The sequence below is a fragment of the Desmodus rotundus genome, chromosome 9 (assembly GCF_022682495.2).
Source record: "Desmodus rotundus isolate HL8 chromosome 9, HLdesRot8A.1, whole genome shotgun sequence".
In the NCBI taxonomy this organism is placed as follows: Eukaryota; Metazoa; Chordata; class Mammalia; order Chiroptera; family Phyllostomidae; genus Desmodus; species Desmodus rotundus.
Genome location: NC_071395.1, coordinates 101,740,793 through 101,761,236, shown reverse-complemented (window position 1 = coordinate 101,761,236; position 20,444 = coordinate 101,740,793). Strand labels below are relative to the sequence as shown.

At 57.0% G+C, this 20,444-nt stretch overlaps 1 protein-coding gene across 3 annotated transcripts; it reads left to right on the top strand.

Moving 5' to 3' along the window:
• The first annotated feature begins 227 nt into the window (after positions 1–227).
• Positions 228–19,379, top strand: NGFR (nerve growth factor receptor). 3 transcript variants are annotated; one of them, XM_045182584.3, is made up of 6 exons: positions 228–407; positions 7,240–7,381; positions 10,728–11,087; positions 14,950–15,202; positions 16,452–16,612; positions 17,303–19,379. In XM_045182584.3, the coding sequence occupies exons 1-6, from the start codon at positions 360–362 to the stop codon at positions 17,602–17,604; spliced, it is 1,266 nt and encodes a 421-aa protein (XP_045038519.2). In that variant the 5' UTR covers positions 228–359; the 3' UTR covers positions 17,605–19,379. The 3 variants fall into 3 exon arrangements, with proteins under 3 accessions (XP_045038519.2, XP_024429130.2, XP_045038520.1); XM_024573362.4 differs by having other exon boundaries at positions 16,452–16,624; XM_045182585.3 differs by lacking the exon at positions 228–407 and adding an exon at positions 1,722–1,859 and having other exon boundaries at positions 16,452–16,624.
• The last annotated feature ends 1,065 nt before the right edge of the window (positions 19,380–20,444 follow it).

The window sequence follows — 20,444 nt, the reverse complement described above, 5'->3', positions numbered from 1 at the left end:
GGGTACCGGGGTGAGGTGGAGAAGAGATTCTGAGGGCCAGGACGCGGAGAAAGGGCAGCGAGACGCGCGGACGCGTCTCCCCGAGCACCCACCCTTCCCCGCCACTCCCCTCCCGGAGGCAGCGGGGAGGGCGGGCGCGGTTCCGGGGGTGGGCGGGCTGGGCGGGGAGGAGGCGGGGCCGCCGCACTGCCTTCTCCCAGCCCCTCCCGCCAGCAGCCAGAGGGAGCGGAGCCTCGGCCAGCTCCGGGGGGCGGGTACCGGAGCTCAGAGCAGCCCTATCCGTCTGCGGAGCCGACTAACTGGAAGCCGGGCGCTGCCTCGGGAGGTGGACGTTGTTGGCAGGTGCTGCGGGCTGCGCCATGGACCGGCTGCGCCTGCTGCTGCTGCTGCTGCTGCTGCTCCTGGGGGTGAGTGCTAGCTTGAAGGGAGCCCACTCCCTTTCCCGGGACCGGAATCCCGTGGGTCCAGGTTTCCCCGAGGGAAACAGTACAGAGGGCTGAGGTCCCAGATGCTGGGGATGGATAGCGGGAGAGGAGCTCAGATGCCAGGATCCACACAGGAGTGTCTAGGGTTCTCAGGGCGCAGAGGAGCCCCTGAGATCCAGGGTAGAGATGCGGGCCAGAGGTGCGCACGGAGGCGGGTTCTCAGGTACATGGGTGTGTGTGTGGAGGAGCTGGTAAGGGTCTCCGAGGAGAAGGTCCTGGGACTCTTGGATGTGTCTGGGCTCTTTGGAAGAGGGCGCTTTATTGCCGGGATCTCAAGGCGACTTCCCCCGAGCTTCTTGATTTCTGGAGGGTCGTGGGATGGGACCCCAGGCTAGAGAAGGATGAAGAACGGGACAGGGACTAGAGATGTGAGGGGCGAGCGTGAGTGTAGACGAGGGGATGGAACAATGGGGGAGGAGGTTAAAGCGACAGAGGGGACCGGGCATCGGACAATGAGGACTGGCCAGACAATGAGGGGGAGGGGCGTGGGAGGGAGAGCCTCGGGGAGTGGGAGTCGTCGGTAGAAGAGACAAAAAGTGGGTTGGGGAGTGCTGAAAAGGGACGGCGGCGAGGGAGGTAGAGAGATGGAAGCAAAATGAAAGAGGACGGAGAAGGAAGAGAGGACCATCCCAAGGTGGTCGGGGCCCCGCGGGCCCACCGGGGGACAGTAGGTCGAGAAGAGAGAGCAGAGGAACGGACGTTTCCCGCTCTTGTCTCACGCTCTTTCTCGTGGCCTCGCCCAGTCGGGAAATTGCGCTGGGGATCCGAAGCTGGGAAGGGAGCGCCCACTTTGCCGGGGCGAACCCGTTCCCCTGATTTGGGCTGCTCCGAAGCGCTTATTCTCGCTGCTTGAAGCAGCGCAGCAGACAAGCAGGGATGGAGTGGGCGTTGTCTGACCGGATCTGGCCACCGCCAAGTCTCGGGGTGCAGACCACGGGGACGCGCCAGGCCGGGAATGCCCGGGCAGGCGCGCAGCGCAGGGTCGCTCTGGCGAAGGCGGCCCACAGGGGGCGCTGCGGCCGGAGGGTAGTGCCCTCCGCAGCTGCGGGTGTCCCTGGGGCTGCACGCCGCCCCCCATTAAGTGACCCGAGCACCGCAGAGCCCGCGGTTCTGTCCGCTCCAGCGCCCAGGGAGGTCGGGATTCCGCCCGCGCCCCGCCCAGCTTTCGGATGAGGACGCTGAGCACCGAGACCGAGGCGCGCGGACGCCTCGGACTCTGTCTGGGCAGAGGACTGCGGGTCACCTTAAGCATCCAGGTAGTTCTGAGAAGATAATCAGGATTTGTGACCTGGTGTGTGGCCATGAACGGAGAGCCCTTGGAAGGTTTGGCAATGAAGGGGTGTCCTCACTCTACCTGCCATCTTCATCTTTCAGGTGAGCATCGCGCTCCCAGATCCCCGCTTTACAGATGTGGAGACTGAGGCTCTGAGAGTTGAAACAACTCGGCTAAGATCCCGCGCGCAAGTGGAGCCAGAGTCCTAGCTTGACTGCCCCTCACCTGATTCCCAGCTCAGGACTGCCCGTACTTTTTAAGGGGGCAGCCCGGTGTCCCAGCTCCGAATTAGAGCTGCGTTTCTCGGCGGGGCGCCTTTGACCCCAGCCCAGTGGTGGTATATGGAGGCTGGGTGCGCAGAGCCCCCTCCAGGCGCCGGCCCTTTTTCCGAAGCTTGGCCCGGGTTCCCTGATTCTGTCGATACCTATGGCTTCCAACGGGGATTTGGGAGTGACTGCTCGCCCGTCTGCTCACCGCGCGGGCTAGAGATGCTTCTCCGCCGGGAAGAGGAGCGGGGAGGTGGGACTCAAGTGGACAATAGTGTTGAACCCGGAGGTGCGAGGGGGTGGGCTTCGGACCGGGGCTGGAGGGGGTGTCTCCCTAGCGGAGAAGAGGCGAGGAAGGAGGAGAGCTGGCGTGGAGGGCCTGGGGGCTGGGGAAGGCGGACTCCGCGCAGACTCTGCCGCCAGCAGCCCCTGCGGCTCTGGCCTCCGCCTCGCCGCTGCTCTCTGCGGGCTGGCCCCCGCGCGCCGTGGCCCTGCGAGTTCTTCCTGGGCCGCAGCGAGAGAGTGCTGAAACCAGAGCGCGCGTCCCGGCGGGTCCGCCGGCGGGCCGCGCCGGTAATGGAGGCACTTTGTCATTCAGACGTCTGTAACCGGAGCCGCTGGGCTGGCTAATGCGCCTAATAGGGATGCAGTGAGGGCAGCAAATGGGAGAACGCGGGCAGCCGGGCGGGGAAGGCGGCTCCGAGAAGGAAAGTGTCCCCACCCGGCTCTACCTACCGAGTCCCACTCACGCACGTGCATTCATCCCTGGGGGCGAGGGGTGGGGCGGAGGGAATAATAAAATTGGTTGAGTGCCTACTATGTGACATGCACAGCCCTGGGTAAATGTCTCTTGCGTTATTTAAGCCTTCTAAGGTCCCAGCAGCGTAAATCTAGTTATTCCCATTTTACAGCTGAGGGAGCTGGACCTCCCAGACTTTCAGGCACAAAACCGGGCTCCCGCAGTCAGTGAGTGGTGGAGCCCTCGGAACCCAGGATGCTTGGCTTGGAGCTTCCTTCCTCCTTCCTCTGTTCGCCATCCCCCTCTCCCTTCCGGAGCACGGACGGAGCAGAGGCCCTGAATCACTACTAGCCCTGGAGATGACACTCCTGTCCTAGGCCCTTGGTACTAAAGTTTAGAACGGAGTCTCTTGGCCCCACACAGAGCCCCCGCCCCCTCAAAGCCTTCGTGCAGCACCATCCTCAGCAATTAGCTCTGGTCTCCTAACCCAAACTCAGCCCCTGTCTAAAGGGGTGGGGCGGGGCCGTGTGCCAGCGCCTCCCCTGGGTTGGCAGCGACCTCAAAAGACCCTCCACCTATTTGAAAAATCTTCAACGCTGTGGCCGTGGCGGTCGCTGATGGCTCCATTCACCTAAGGAACCTTTTTTCAAAGCTGTTGTGAATGGTTGGGATTCAGCACACTGAAGCATTCGTATTCAAATTCTTTCAACAATTTTGGTGTGTTTTCTATTTTGTCTGATGAAAAAAAATTTTTCAGATTCTTAAATCAATTTATCTAAGGGTATTAGTTTCTTGAAAGCTTTGAAATGGCACAAATAAAATGATTGCAAACATTTTCGAAAATGGGATTAAATCATTCAATCATACTGGAAATGAGTAAGTCTAATAAATGTAAATTTCAGGCAACTGCTTCTATCATTTTGGTAAATTGGCCATTTTGGAGCAATTAGGCTGGATCCTAGTCATCCCTCCTGGCTTCCCAAGATTGCCCTGGCTTGAACCAAGAGAGGGTGTGGCAGGGACCGAGCATCAGGCCACTTAGCAGAGTGATCCAGTGGGCCTCAGTTTCCCCGTCTGTCAGAGAGGGGTAAAGGCATTCCCTCACGTCTTTCCCCTCAGCATCTTGTCTCCTGGACTAGCTGTTTGTGGGGACATTTCCCCTCGCTCATGGGACTGTGGTTTCCCACAGAAATCAGGGACCACGTCTCATTGGAAACTCCTATTTCATATAATGCTCAGCAAATAGTTGTTGAATTACTTAACTATAGGGAGAGAAATTACCCATTCTCCTTTGGTCTCCATGACTTCCTCAGGTTCCCTGGTGGCTAAGCCGTTCTTTACATCTATCCTGCCCCCCACTCGTAGATGGTTTCCTCTTTTAGGGGATGGCAAAGCTCTCCCCTCCCACTACCTCCCACTTAGGCTTAACAGTTCACTTTCCCTAAGAGAAGGTGCTTCTTTGATGCCTAACATTTATTCTAGTGTACACCAGACAGGTTTGCATAAGTTATTTCATTTAATTTTGCACAGCAACCCTGAGCAGTAAATACCAGCACCCAGTGTTTTATAAAGGGCAAAACAGAGGCTTGGAGAGATTGAGAATTTACCCAAAGTAACATACTATTAAGACTATTAAGTAGCAGATCTGCAATGTCCTTTAAAATTATTATTCATTGATTTTAGAAAGAGAGAGAGGAAGGGAGAGAGAGGGGGAAACCATCAATTTGTTGTTTCAGTTATTTATGCATTCATTGGTTGATTCTCCTATGCGCCCTGACTGGGGATCGAACCCGCAACCTTGACATATCGGGAACCACAGTCTAATCAACTGAACTACCCAGGGAGGGTTGCAATGTTTTGAAATAGGAAACGAATCAATCACAGGAAACACATGGTCACAAGTGCAAGACTTGGGAGAAGAGAGAGCACCATGGGCTGCAGCAGGGCGAGCAGGCTTCGAAGAAGAGGGACTTGTACATGGCTGCCACTCCGCCCACGACTTCGACAGACAGATCCCCTCAGCTAACCAGAGTCTGGGTCTTTTCGGACCCTAACTAACTGGAACGTGGCCAACAGCCACAAAGGAAGCAAGAAAGACCTTGGGAAAGAGAAAAGAGGTCTCCCAACGTGTACAAACATCTTACTCACTCATTTAACGCTTACAGCAACCCCATCGGTCATGACCCAGTGAGGAAGGAAGACACTGAGGCACAGAGACACTCCAAGCTGGCCCCAGATCGCCCAGCTCCAAGTGATGAGCCACGATTCAGCCATAGAGGCCACAGAGCACAAAGGCAGTATAGCCCACACTTTTTACTCAAAGAATTGACCCCCCCTCTTCAGATCCTACCTACATTCATTTCATACACCTTCCCACAGAGGCTGGTTACAAAGTTTCTAAATACTCAGACCTAATAGATTAGAATGGTGGTGGGGGAGGGGCCACTCAGGTCCAGCTCTGGTAGCAGCAAAAATTGACAACTGATATCCTGATGGGAAGGCAGGAGACGGAAACAAGTATTTTAAAAAGCTGACAGGAGAACTCAAGGGGATGAAAGGGTGGTAATTTGGGATGAAGAACATGAGGGCTTCACTGCCAAGCAGCCCAGAGTAATCGCTGGCGTACACATTGGGTCCCTGAGTCATGGGGAAACCGTGAAGATGTGTTCCAGAGGCGGAGAATGGTGCAGCCACCATGGTTAAAACGGAAAACATTAGGTGATTAGGGCAGCAACTCCTTGGCTTGCGGGAAACTCGGCTATCCAGAAACCAGTCCCTCCCCCCCGGAGTTCTGTGAGGTCCCTATCTTGTGCCAGGGACCGTGTCAGGCCCTGGGTCAACCACAAATGGGCCCTCGAGGAGTCCACTGGGGGATCCTGTACAGTGTCGGAGAAGACAGGAGTAGTCAACCGGGAGACTGAGTAACAGGGCAGCTGCACTGATCCCCGAGGGTGGGGGACACAGCCCCACTTCCTTGAGGAAGTGAGATTTAAGCAGAGCCCTATAAGGATGAAAAGAAATCCAAACAGACCCTTCTGGAATCTCACTCATCTCCTAGGGGAAAGCCTGCATCTGGGACTCCCCCCAAGACTTCTGGTCCGCACATGCTCCCAGCACTGTGTTCCTGCCACCTGGGAGGAGAAGGTGGCAACACCTAGGAAGGTCCCCCTCCTAGGCTGCTCGCACCCTCCCTGCTGGTCTCTTGAGGACACAGAGTGCCTCCTAGACCAATCCAATCTGTCCATCCTCCTGCCTCCACGTAACCCTAAGGATATCTTAAAGGACTGGAGGAAAGGGAATGTTCTTGGCCACGATCTGGTCAAAATGACCTTTACTGCTCCCTTCTGCTCCCACGACCAACCTGAGAGCCCCATACTTCCTCCCAGTGTCAGCTAGGAGCTGCATGGTCTGGGGCCAGGGAAACAGGCTTGGGAGTTTTATTAGGCATGGAGACTTTTTCTTTTTCTTTCTTTTTTTTTTAAGGAACAGAAATATAAAGCAAGCTGCCAGCAGCCCCTCCCTCTAGGGAATCTGGTGCTAAATCGTTCCATCCATGAGCAAAGATGCCTCGGCGGCAGGAATCCGACTCCCCTTTCGGCTGGTTCCAAAGCTGTTCCCACTGGCTGCATGGGGGGCAGGGAGGGGGGAGGGCTGGGGACTGGAAATCAAGCCCTGGTGGAGCAGGGCTGCTAGGTGGTGAGAGCCACCACTTTCTCATCACTGCTACAGGCAACCCTTTCTCACGTGGAGGCGCCACACTCTTGCCGGCTGGCTGGTTTCTGCCCTGGCCATGAGCTGTAGCCCTCTCTACCTCTGTGGAGAGCTGGCGACTCAGAGAGGGAGAGCAGGGAAGCTCAGAGCTCCCAGTGCAGAGTCAGGACTTGAACCGAAGACCCCCGCCCCTCTGTCTTCTGTTTTGGGTCCAGATACCTCCCGTCGGATATATAATATGCGGAATGGTAGAATTAAGGATCTGGAGTAGAGAGGGCCCTGCTAGCCGTCGTTAGAAAAAGGCTCCCCTCCGCGTAGGTGCAGCCCTGCAGGTGTGCGGCGTAGTAAGTGGCATTTTGACTAAATTTCAGCTTGCAGTTGCCCCTTTGGCTGGAAGCCTTGTGCGAGCTGCGGCCTATCCAGCCACTCCTGAGGTCTCTAACCGAAGGCCCCCTGCGGGGCCTCAAGCCGCTGTCCCCATGTGGTACATCCTGGAGATGCTAAGAGTTGCTGTAACCCCAAGATGAACTTCGCAGAGGGTCAGTATGGGAGGCTCTGACCTCACACCCCCAGCAGCCTGCAAGGGTAGCTGACCTCCACCGCCTTTCTTCCTGCCAGCTTTGATGTGCCTAATACCTCCGCGGTGAGCTCATCCGGGCCCAGGTGGTTCCAATAGAAGGCTTTAGGAGGGGGTGTTTGATCCCTCAGTAGATACTCCCTTTCCTTTCTCTTACCAGTCTGACCTTCCGATATCCCCCCACCCAGGTGTCCTTAGGAGGTGCCAAGGAGGCCTGCCTCACGGGCCTGTACACCCACAGCGGGGAGTGCTGCAAAGCCTGCAACCTAGGCGAGGGCGTGGCCCAGCCTTGCGGAGCCAACCAGACAGTGTGCGAGCCCTGCCTGGACAGTGAGTAAAGGTGGCAGGTGGGGAGGGGGGCGAGGAATGGAAGGGAGGAGCCAGGCACTGGGGAGGAGCATGTCCAGTAGAGGCCTCACAAGTCCTCTGCCTCCCGGCAGGGTCTCCTGCCCATCACGTTATGGGCCCCAGAAGTGGGTCTGATGCAGGACAGGAGGAAGAGGGGAAAAGCTGAGGATGGATGAGAGAGGTACGCAGAGGAACGAGGGGAACCTGATGGGGGATCCCGAAGGAGAGCCCCTTCCCAGTCCCCAAGCAGAGAAGCCTGGTAGCAGAGTGTGGCCTGGTGGGAAGAGTAGCTGATACTAAGACAGGCTAAAAATATCATCTGCACTGCAAAATCAATGGCTGCCACTTGCCCTCGGAGTTTTGGAGGGGGGAGGGGAGGAGGATCAAATCCTGGCTGCCAGGAGACTGACCTTGGGGGATCCTGGGAGGGTGTGGCGACCCCGCCCCCAGGCCAACTGTTCTCCCACTCTGACTAGGGAAGCAGAGCTTTCCTGAGGGGGGGGGGTGTTGGATACCATAAGGAAGTCCTCCTTATGGGGTGATGTCATATGGGGGAGGGGAGGGGACGGGGGTGGGGGGCACCTCGGCCATTGCTACCTGAGATTTTCTTGGGAAGGGGAGAGAATCCTGTCTTCCGGGGCTGCTGGAGGAGGCAGGAGGAGGGATGCTGGGCCTGGGGTCTGAATTCTGTGCGCTTCTGCGTCAGGAGTCCCAGCTCTGCGGGGTGCCCCCAGCCTCAGTTGCCGCCTTCAGGCTAGGGGCCCAGTACTCTGTTCCTGACCCTGCCCGGAAACCTTTCCTCGCTGCCGACAGTCAGGTCCTACCTTCTACCTGGCGCTCCAAGCCCATCTGGAGGGCCTGTGGCAGCCATACTCTATTCTCTAATCACCCTGGGAACAAGGGTACAGGAACTGGGAACCCTGAACCCACCTGCCAGAGCACCTCTCCATCCTTCAGGCAGCCACAGCTCCTCAGTCTTCCCAAACACTTTTCCTTCTCTGTGTTTATGAGTCTGGTAGCTCCATCCCCCAGCAGAGGGATGCCTAGGACTGTGTGGGGAGACTGCACACCTGCCCTGGCCTAACAGGGCTTCCATCCCAGGGAAGGGTTGGCCAGCTGCTGCCTACCCTGGAGCCCCCCAAGATTGCCTCTCTCATTCTTAGACTCCAGCCCAGGGCCTCTTCTCCTTAAGTCTCCCAGCATGGGACCCCACTCACCTTCTGTCAAAGCAAGGGGTTGGGTAGAAGAGCCTGGGAGAGGAAGGTTCTAGCATCTCTGGGGAGGGGGAGGGGAAGGGAGCTCCGAGGTGGTGGCAGGAATCCTCCCTCCCATTTCCTCCGTCTGTTCCCCTCCTTTCCCTCCGCCCCTCACTCCCCACCAGCTGCATTAACAGGCCGCCTTTACAAGCTCACTTTATGGAACGGAGACCCCAGCGGGCCTTCCCTCTATCCTCAAAACGTTTCCACGAGGAAACCCATTAAGCTCCTGCCTTTATTCTCTGCCAAAAAAGACCACATTTTCCCCACCCTCTAAAACCCTCTCCCAGGAATTTTCTGCTAATTTTCTGTGTTTTCCCATGAGCAGGGCCCTCCCTTCCCCTCCCAGGTGACTATACCCAACCGCCTGCCACATGCCAACCAGATAGGAGCCTCTTGTTTGTTTACCTTGGAAACCCTGCCTTTCTGCTGCCCAACTACCTCTGCTACTGAAGTTCACCACACTTATCACTGCTCACCCCAAGGGGCCAACCTTTATAGGGTCCCTGCTGTGTGTCAAGGGCTTTACAGTGGAACTTCACTTACTCCTCACCACAGCCCTGTGAGTGGAGATACTATTCCCTATTTTACAGAGAAAGACAAAAAAAAAAAAAAAACAAAACTCAGAGAAGTTAAGTAAAACATCCAAAGTCACACAGCTAATAAGTGATGGAATCCAGTTTGAATCCACATCTGCCTGATTCCTAGGAAGAGAAATACAGCCATCCCTCTGCCAGAACTGACTCTTTTCCTCTCTTCTTCACCGATTTATTTCCTTTTTACCTTTTTTTAAATATTTTATTTATTTATTTTTAGAGAGAGGAGAAGGGAGAGAGAAAGAGGGAGAGAAACATTGATGTGCCAGAGACACATTGACTGGTTGCCTCTCCCATGTCCCCCACTGGGGACCTGGCCTGCAACCCAGGCATGTGCCCTGACTGGGAATTGAACTGGCAGCCTTTAGGTTCTCAGGTCTGCACTTAATCCACTGAGCACACCAGCCAGGCCTGTTTTTTTTTCTTTGCTTCTCCACCCATTTCCCCTAAGATAATGACCCAGTGCTCCATGTAGTCTCTGGGTGCCTTAAGAGAAGTTTGAGATCACACCCTACACAGGCCTTGATTTCCCTTCAGTGAGAAGCTACTCCCTCTACTGGAGCTTCCACATTCTGAGCAGAGCTTCCCAGGTTCTCAAATTGCTAAATCCCTGCTCTTCCTCCCCTTGGAGCAAGGCTGCTCTCCTCTTGGATTAAGATTGGCTAGAGTTCCCCACCCTGGGCTGGAAGGGGTGAAGAAGATTTGCTCTGGGCCTCCTCTTCTCTGCACAAGGAGGAGAGGACCCTGGCATCCCTGGTGTCCCTCCCCTTATTCTGGAGCTCACACCCATTAATTAAGAGAGCATGAGTTGAGATGGGGCTTGGAAATCTCCCCTTTATGCCATTTGAAAGGGCAGAGGACGATGCATGCAAGTCCTTCTTGCTTTCTAGCTTCAATCCCTCCTGCTGTACCTGAACTTGCTTACCAGGATTCCCATCCCCACCCTCAAGAGCCAGGCCTTTCAGCAGAGGGGGAGCACCATGGGTGGGAAATTACACCCAGTTACTCCCATTTAGGCCACACCTGATCCCCTGGGCTGGCTTCACAACCCAGCTCTGGCCTGCAGGGAGGACTGGGTGGGAACCATGCTCAGATTATGCCTTAATCTTGCTGGGAACAAGGGTACAGGGCTCAGAACTCTCTTAAGGGAATTTGCCAAGAAATTCACCTGCACCAGCTGGGTTACCTGGAAGCCTCAGGGCTGTCAAGTCCTCCACCTGAAGCTTGGGGCTTCTGACCCACTTCCTCCTTCCTAGAATGTTGCCACAAGCTTTCACAGACCTGGAATCAGGGATGGGAGGGTAGAGGATGGGAATCTGTAGGGGTGTGAGGCTTAAAGAGGGAGTCAGTGCCCTGGGTTGGGTGGGGAGGCGGTGGAGGATGGAAGGAGGACCTGCAACCCCTGCGACCCAAGTGCCCAAAAGCAGGCAGCTGAAGTCTGGGCCCATCGCTCTTCCCACATCCATTTGCCCATAGGCGTGACGTTCTCCGATGTGGTGAGCGCCACTGAGCCGTGTAAGCCGTGCACCGAGTGCGTGGGCCTGCAGAGCATGTCAGCACCCTGCGTGGAGGCGGACGACGCCGTGTGCCGCTGTGCGTACGGCTACTACCAGGACGAGACGACGGGCCACTGCGAGGCGTGCCGTGTGTGCGAGGCGGGCTCGGGCCTCGTGTTCTCGTGCCAGGACAAGCAGAACACCGTGTGTGAGGAGTGTCCTGATGGCACGTACTCCGACGAGGCCAACCACGTGGACCCGTGCCTGCCGTGCACCGTGTGCGAGGACACCGAGCGCCAGGTGCGCGAGTGCACACGCTGGGCCGACGCCGAGTGCCAGGGTGAGCGCGCAGCGGGGCTGCAGGCTGGGGAAGGGCGTCCCCTGGGGGTCAGGGAGGGCCCGGTCTGGCCTTGAGCCAGCGGCCACCCTCCCTGAGACCTGTGGGGAGAAGTGGCTTCTCAGCAAAGGCTCCCTTTCACTTTTTCATCATTTGGGTTAAGTGTTTGGAAAGCCATCCTCCTCTTCCTCCCAGGCCGCAGTTACCACATTCTAACTCATTTTCCAGGGCTTTATTAATCTGTGGCTGCCATCTGGGGATTGGACAGGTGGCAGGTAAGCAGCTGGAAGGTGGCCACTGTAAGCAGAGCACAGAGCAAACATGTTTGATCCTTGGAGCAGGTTCCTGAACTGGATAAACGGCTGGAGGACCCTCAGGGGTTGGGACCCTTTCGCTCTGAGGTCTGGTCTAGGTCCATGGTGGTTTATGGCTTTGGGACCTAACATGGGATCCACCCTGTCACTGGCTAAGTGATGTTAGTTAAGGAGGTGACCCTTGTCTTGGCCGTCAGTGTCCCCACTGGTCACATGGTTACTAGCGTTGTTATGGGTTAGAGAATGTGGCTGGTCCACTTCTACTTGTGGTACCTGGGGGCAGGGTCAGCAGTCATTTCACAGTTTAGTCAAGGGTGAAGTGGGACGCAGGGAACAGTAAGGAGGTCGTGGGGGAAGGGCTGTGGGGGTGGAGGAAGAAGGGGAGCGGCAGGAGCCCAAGGATGAGAGGCAGGGTGCATGTGGAGGCCTCAGATGCCATCCCTGCGAGGGCAGGGGGTGTGTGGGGGTTGGGTGTGCCCACCTCAACCAGGCACAGGTCCGAAGGAGGTGGCGTGATTCCTGGGAGGGGAGGCGGAAGCACCATGGCAGTCAGAGAAGGAATGTTTTGGTTTCTGGTTGGTGACATCTGTCACGGGAGATAGGTGGGCTTTTCCACTGCAGGGAGAGGTTGATGGTGCCTTTACTTTCTCTCTGTCACCCTGTGGCTGGCTGCCCATTTAGCTATTTCCCTAACCCTCAGGATACCCTAACTTTGAGCAAGCAACACAGCACCTCCCTTAGGGAACCCCAAGTTTGATGGGAGAGAGAACTTTGTCTGATAAGAGAGAAGGTCCCAGCATTCAGGTTCCAGGAAATTGCTCATTCTAGCCCAGCCTCTGCCTTCGGTCAGTCCCCAGTCAGGTGGGGGAGGTAGGTCTCCTTTGTGGGGAGCCTCCAGTCTGACCCCAGCCCCCACACAACTGTGCCTTCCTTCTACCTCCCATGGTCTCTGGCTCAGGGTGCAGCGGGCTAAGTTGGGCAGTGGCCAGGGGTGCATGTGAAGCTTTCTGTATTGGGGTGGGGGGCTGGGAGGACTGGGGTATAGAACGTGGTGGTTCTGGCGGCGATTGCCTTGGGCTAGGAGACAGGCAAGTGGCGCCAGGCACAGGGCAGAGCAGGGAGGGAGTTTCAGCAGCTGGCAACAGGCAGGCATGCGGCACAGTTCCCTGGGCAAGTCCAGACCAGCTGGTGGGGGCGCTCAGTCAGGGGCGCGGTTAAAGCAAAGAAAGGTGGCGGCTGGGGGAGGGGTGGCCTCTGCTGTTTTGGGGTGTTCACAGATTTCTCCCAGAGAGAAACCCACTTTCCCAGCCACCCCGAAGGAGGAGGGTCCCTCCGAGCACCCTGTTATCTTTGTCCCTCTGCCCCTCTCTACTCCAGCCTCTGGAGGGTTAAATGTCCGCTCTGGGGCAGAGGGAACATTTCAGGAAACGGAATTTGATTCATGGTTTGGTTGCCCCCTTCCCCTCCAGTGCATTGTGCTTTCTTGCATATACGTTTCATGGTGACTCACCCACCCTTGGGGCAGAAGCCCCCTCCCCCATTTGCCCTAGCGAAGTTTGAATTTAGGAGGGATAACCTGGTCTCTCTTTCCACCCCCCAGTCTGACAGCTCCCATGCCGGAAACGGCTGTCAGGACCTGCCAAGGGCTTAGCGGGTTGGAATGCTGGTGGACACAGCCACATCTGGATCTCATCCCCCAGCCCCCGTCAGAGGGTATTGGAGAAATGTGGGGAAAGTGCCCTGGACAGCTCTGTCTTTGGCCTGGCCTGGCCCTTCCCCATCGCTCTAGAGGCTCTGTGACGGCCCGATTCACTGCCATGCCTTCAGCCCATGGGTTGGGTCGGCCTCAGGCCTCGGGCTGCCCCTCCAGCTGGCCCGGTTGCCTAGCAGGGCAAGAGCAGACCCTCCCCGGTCTAATGCCCTTTCTAGGGCTGCCAGACGCAGGGCTATGTCTCCTCCACTTCCCACCCCACCCCTCAGCCCCCTCCCAGGACTGAGATGGTGGGAGGGAGGGAGGGGGCAGCAGATGGCAGCTCCCCCCGACCCAGTGCCAACCAGATGTATTCCAGATTCACATCTGGAGGTCTCACCTCTCAGAAGGTGCTGAAAACAGGGCCCTTGAAGCTTCTTAGACTTGAGCCAAGGAGGCCCAGAGACCAGTGGGCACCTTTGACTCCAGCTTGGGTGGGCAAACTGGGAGCTGGGTGGGGCTGAGTGAAAGAGCGAAATGCCTTCCCGGCACCCCATTGGCATGTCCCATCCGCTTTCCCTCCCTGCTCTAGGTGTGGGAAGTGAGGACAGGTAGGGCAGGCAGCTTTGCCCAGACAGATACCCTCAGGCGGTCCAGAGCCCACAACCCCAGGACCTGCCCCTGCTGGGTGACAGAATGGAAAATTCCACCCACTGGGGCCAGATGTAGCCAGAGAGGCTGACAGTGCCCAGCTGGCATGAGAGGGCCTAGGTGGGTGGCAAGGCACAGTGTCCTTCCCCCTGAGGTGCTGGGCAGTACCTGCTCAGGAGGCCTCTCTCCACCAACAGCCTGCTTCCTGCCCAAGGAGGGTTCCAGCTATTTGACACGCTGTTCTCAGGGCGGCTGTTCTCTGGGCGGCAAGATCAGATGGAATGAGGGCCATGCAGGGTAGGAAACACGCTAGCCCTGTCCAAGGATTGGCTGGAGGGAATCTTTGCCTGGCGTCCCCACCCTGCCCAAGCCTACAGCTAGGACAGCAGAGATTGGAGAGGAGGCTGAGTGCCAGCTCTGGGGAGGTATGGTGGGGCAGGATACTTGAGTGCCCTCATCCTACCTTAGGACAAGGGTAACTGGGGCCATTGGGGCAACCTAGGGTCAGAGAGGCTACAACATTTCCCAGAGCGATTCCAGCTAGAGACTTCCCAGGGCTTACTCTCTCTTCTTTGTGAGTGCACCCTTACGCCAGGTTCTGGGCCCCCAGGGGAGGCAGAATAGATTTCTAGGACCACAGCTACCACCAGGATGGAAGGGAGCTTAGAGACTCTCTCTCTCTCTCTATCTTTTTTAAGATTTTATTTATTTTTAGACAAAGGGGAGAGAGGGAGAAAGAGAGGGAGAGAGACATCAGTGTGTGGTTGCCTCTTGCATGTCCCCTACCAGGGACCTGGCCCGCAACCCAGGTATGTGCCCTGACTGGGAATCGAACCAGTGACCCTTTGCTTTGCAGGCCAGCACTCAATCCACTGAGCCACACCAGCCAGGACGAGACCATTTCTCTTAATATCCCCATTCTATGGGCAGGGAAATGGAGGTCCTGAGAGTTGAAGGGACTAATCCAGAGTCACATAGCAAGTCAGGGACACAGCTGAAGGGGATTTTGGTCTCCCGATTCCTGCGCTCTTGCTCTTCTCCATCATCATAACATCATGCACGAATTTCCAGTCCTCACCCACATGTGCTCCACCTGAGCACACGGGCACGTGGAGTTGGCTTGGGACTCAGGAAGAAGCACTGGGTGAGTCAGATTATAAAGGGGGAGCTGAGAGGAGTGGGCACTCAATCCTGTCACCCTTCCTCCCAGAGATCCCTGGCCGCTGGATTACACGGTCCACGCCCCCAGAGGGCTCGGATAGCACGGCCCCCAGCACCCAGGAGCCTGAGGCGCCTCCAGAGCAAGAACTCGTGGCTAGCACAGTGGCAGATGTGGCAACTACAGTGATGGGCAGCTCCCGGCCCATGGTGACTCGAGGCTCCACTGACAACCTCATCCCCGTCTACTGCTCCATCCTGGCCGCTGTGGTCGTGGGCCTCGTGGCCTACATTGCCTTCAAGAGGTGAGAGAAGGGGTAGGGGAGAGAAGGGGTAGGGGAGAGAGGAAGGGACCTTTGCTCTCAAGCTGGGCTTTACTGTGACCTTGACCTGGAAATGCACACACTCTTTTAACTCAACCCCAAAACATGCTCCTCCTCACTCACCATCAGCTGCCCGACTCCAGGGCATGGCAGGTCAGCAGGCGGGAGGGAGAGTGACTGTCCCTGGCCTGTCCTAGTCAGTACTACCCCGCTCCTGGGCTGCTCCCCTCTCTGGTTCCCCAGCTCCCAGCTGCACACAGAAAACTTGCTTTACCAACTGCCTCCGTCCTCATTCCCTGAAGCCTGTTAACACACACAGTTACCTACATGCATGTGTCTCGTCACTCCCATGCACTCTTGGGAAGCTGTGGCATCCACATCCAGAAAGCCAGCGTGTGCAAGAACTCCCAGAAAGCATTTTAAATGTTTAAGTGCATTTTCATTCTTAAAAACAAAACCAAACAAACATCAAAGTAAATATATACTTGTTTGGGAGAATACAGACAAGAGTAATGTCTCGTAAAGCAAAAAACAAAAGCTCCCTTTTACCTCCCCAGACCCTACCCCTTTCATCATCAGAATCTGTTTGGGTCCTTTCCAAGCGTGTTCTGTGCACTTATAAACACAGGTACATAAAACTTTTTAGTTGTACGTAAACCCACAGGTATACATACATTTTAGCATCGATGGGGTCGCACTGTACACATTTTACAACTTTGCCACTAATCTCCCTCAGGAGAGCCTCCTTCGGGACCTACAGATTATCTGATCACTTGTAACCATTCATTCCGTAATAGGGATGGACCAGAATGTATGTAACCAGCTTCCTGTTGATGGACATGTGGCTTGTTTTCTGGTTTTTCTTAGTGCTCATATAGCAGAGGAAGTCCTTGCACTGTATGTGTCCCGCACACATGTGCGAAGGTTTTATCAGGGTAGATTGGGAAACGTGGAGCTCTAGAAAGTCATTTATTTATGCGTCGTTCATTCCGCGAACAGTTACTGAGCACGTGCGGTGTGCACCGAGTCCTGAGTGCCCCTCTGCCCTTACCATGCTTTCGCTGTAGGCCAGGGGCAGCTACGTAGGGAAAGGAGAACCTTAGGCACTGTGGCTGGGGTTGCAGTTGGGTCCCTACCATGCCCTGGGCCCCCACACAGCAGAGCACATGCCTTCGCCACATGGAGGGTGCGGCCCTTCCCCGCTGAGGCTGGGCCTGTCCTCTGGCTCCAGGTGGAACAGCTGCAAGCAGAACAAGCAAGGAGCCAACAGCCGGACTGTGAACCAGACCCCCCCACCCGAGGGAGAAAAACTCCACAGCGACAGCGGCATCTCTGTGGACAGCCAGAGCCTGCATGACCAGCAACCCCACACGCAGACGGCCGCGGGCCAGGGTGAGCAGCAAGGTGGGGAAGGGGATCAAGGCAGGGTGATCAGGAGTGATTAGGATTAGACTGTAGGAGGGACTGCCAGAGAGGCTGGTGGCCCATGCCTCTGGGTAGAAGGACGGAAGATGGGGTGAGGGAAGAGGTAGGGGAGGTCCTTTCCTGTGGAGTGACTTGGGAAATGGATGATTTGACAAATTGGAGCATCCAGACTCATCAAGCTAATTGTGCCCCCTAGGGCTAATTACTCCCCCAAGTGGCTGCAATTAGCCTCCTGCCCTGGACTTTTAAGGAACAAGTAGTTAATTATGTCCCATAATTTCAGTGGTCCATAGTCCAGCTCCAGGATACTTGCTACAGTTGAGTCTGGGACTTAAAAGTCCTGTCTCCTCCTCTGCTTTGATTAATTGCAGGGGGGCAGGGAAGGGGTTAGGTTGTGGGGTGAGTGTGGAGCTATGGGTGGGGAGGGCACATGAGTCAGTGTCCCCTCCTGGCCCCTCCGCAGCCTGGCCCCCCATCCAGGACCTCATCTTGGCCATCCTTCGGTGGCCATAGGTCCTGGAGGCCTCCCCAGATTGGGAGGAGAAATGCCTCAGCCCTTCTCAGGTCTCATCCCAGGGGCTCAGGTGCACTGTGGGGGGTGTGGGGTGGAAGGGGGCCTGGCGGGTAGTATCTGACTTCCCCTGGGTTCTTGGGCAGCCCTCAAGGGGGACGGAGGCCTCTACAGCAGCCTGCCACCGGCCAAGCGCGAGGAAGTGGAGAAGCTGCTCAATGGCTCTGCGGGGGACACCTGGCGGCACCTGGCAGACGAGCTGGGCTACCAGCCTGAGCACATAGACTCCTTCACCCACGAGGCCTGCCCGGTCCGGGCCCTGCTCACCAGCTGGGCCGCCCAGGACAGCGCCACGCTCGACGCCCTCCTGGCTGCCCTGCGCCGCATCCAGCGAGCTGACATTGTCGAGAGCCTTTGCAGCGAGTCCACTGCCACATCCCCTGTGTGAGCTGACCCCGGGGCCCCTGCCCTGTCCCCACTCCAGTGACTGACGCTCCAGCTGACCCCCATGGGCCAGCGTCAGAGCTGAGCTCCTCTGGGCAGGGCCTGGGAGCCCGGAGCCCCTACACCACAGCCCTGTCATTGCCCCTTGTGGCCCCATCGCTTCTGATCATGCTCCCTCTCCAGCACCAGAAGTGCCCCTGCTGCCTCTCCCTCCCTGCCCTGCCCCCTCACCATCTCTGCCTTCCGCTCCTTCTCCCCAGACTTCCAGGTGGGCCAGCCCCTCCCACCATAGCAGGTGTCCTACCTGGATGGCTGACCCCAGGGATGGTGTTGAGGGTGATGATAAGGCCCCAGAGACTCAGAGAGAGAGACTGAGGAACCAGAGCCATGGACTCTACACTGTGAACTTGGGGAATGAGGGAGCATCCTCACGGCCTAAACCCTCCCTCAGCCCCACCACGTCTCCCGTCTGGCCTAAGATGAAGAGGATCATAAGCTTGTCAGAGCTGGAAGGGGGTTGAGATCTAGTCCACCCTCCTGGTTTTACATGCAGGACAGTGAGGCCCAGAGAGAGGCAGTGACTGGCCCAAAGCCACTCACCAACAGGGCAGCCAAATGTGGGCTGGCCTTCTCCTCTCTCAGTGAGGGCGCAGGCTTCAGGTTTTCGTAAGAACTGAGAGAGAGGAGCCAGGCGATGGATCCTCTGGGAAAGGTCTTGCAGCCAAATCTGGTCCACCCTCCACCATCTCCAGGCCTGTTCAACCCCCGTGGAGACAGGATGCTTTACCCAAAGCCTGGTCCGTCGACCCATCACGACCCCAGTCAGGTTTGGGGTTTGTGGAAAGGGGCGCAGCTTCCCTCTCCCTGTCCACCCTCAGGCGTGTCCATGTGGCATCTGTGAAGTGGCGCCCTCCATCCTCACCCTGTGTTGGCACAGGCCCAGAGCCGAAACAGGCAGTACTGGGGCGCAGGGGCTAAGGACCACCCCCCCCCCCCCCCCCCCCCCCCCCCCCCGCTCACCCATGACACAGATACACACAGGATGAGAAATCTTTTCTCCACAAGTTCCTTCTCTTAGGCTGGGACCGGATCCTGCCCGGGGCAGCTGCCAGACAAGCATCACAGGGGACTGAACTCTGCTCGCCGTCTTCCCTCGCCCCCGGGTTTGGCGGGCCAAGGACGGCTGAGGCTTGAGCTGGCGCCTGTCTTCCAAGGGCCTGCACGTGGAGGAATGCTCCCCACATCCTCCCCTTCCCTGAAACCTTGGGTTTGGCTGGGCCCTGAAGGTTGCAATGAAGAAAAGTGGACCAGTGTGGGAATGCAGCAAGAAGGAATTGAGTCAAACTGTAGCCAGCCCCTAGACGGTTTGTCCCAAGTTTAGAGGACCCTATAAAGGACGGTTTCTCCCTAGCTCGGTGCCAGAAAGGGGCCTGGAGGTCCCTCCCGGCCAGTTCTGTTTGCTTGATGTTGGAATGAGTGGCTCCCCTGTCTATTTAGCATGAACGAGCCCAGATCGGGATGTGCCCTGACAGCCACCCCCTCCCCCGCCCGGGGTGCTCCCACCCCCTGTAAGGGACTGGGAGCACTGTACGTAGATGGCCTTTCTTTGACCTCAATCTGCAATGGGAGGAGGAAACTCACCTGCTGGCCCCTCACCTGTGCAGCTAGGAGTGGGACAGAGTCTGAGTATATTTATTTCCCTCCCCAGCAAGCAGCTGGGGAGGGGGTTGGGGGTGGCAAGTATGTTTTAGCATGTGTTTGGTTCTGGGGCCCCTCCTGGCCTCCCAGCGGGGGGCTGTGAGCCCCAGACTCCCTGACACCTTTCCCTTGCATCCCGTGTAATCATTTCTTGGGCCCTCCTGAAACTTACACATAAAACATAAATAATGAACATTAAATAGCAACGAAAGAAAGTTTGTGTAGTGATTTTCTGCAAATGCACGTTTTGCGTTGGCAGAGGTTTTGAGTTGAATCACAGGGACGCAGGTATAATTTCCAACTCAGTTCCTGTCCCGTTTCTCCCCGCGCGCGCACACACCAAACGGGGGAGTTTTAACAGAAATCCAGCAAATTCATGTGTACTAGCCATGGAGTTAATTTATGTGGGATAGGAAAGGAGTGGGGGCCCTTTGCCCCCAGAACTTGGAGAGGGAGAGTGAAAATGGCCATGCAGGAAGCAGGCCAGCTGTGAATTTGAGCAGATGTCAGAAGTGAAAGTGACCACAGGGGAGCCAGAGGCCTGCTAGAAGGGCCAGGTCACAACCCTGCAGCTCCCAGCCACCCACATGGTCTGGAAGACAATCCAACCCCCCCCTCCCCGCTCCCCCCACCAGCCACAACACATGCAGGAGCACAGGGCCCGGCTCCAGATGGCCTGGAGGAAGCCTGGCTGGCCCGACCTGGAGTTGGGCAGGCCCCTCCCTTGTGGCTCTCCCAGGCAGGTCCCAGACCTGGCTCCTACCAGCCTGGCTTTGAGCCCTGCCTGGCCCAGGCCTGGGAGCTCCCTGGGCTGCAGGGTTGCGGGCCCCAGGCCTGTTCTCCTGTTTGAGGCTGGCCAGGCGGCCCCTGCTGATGATCCCTTGGCCAGGTCCCCTGATGGGGCTGGCTTGTGGTTGTTGGGAAAAGCACGGGAGGTTTGCTCCCAAAAAGAAAAGCAAACAAACCTTCCTGATCCCAGAATCCTGGGAGAGGCCAGCCAAGCCCCTGCCAAGAGTGAGGCATGAGTTGGAGGGGCAGCTGAGCTCCTTCTTCCACCCCCAGGCCGTGAGGGTTGTGAGGAAGGTGCCTGTGGGGGGTGCGGGTAGGTAGGAGAAGTAAGCCTGGTACCTGGAAAACACCCAGTAC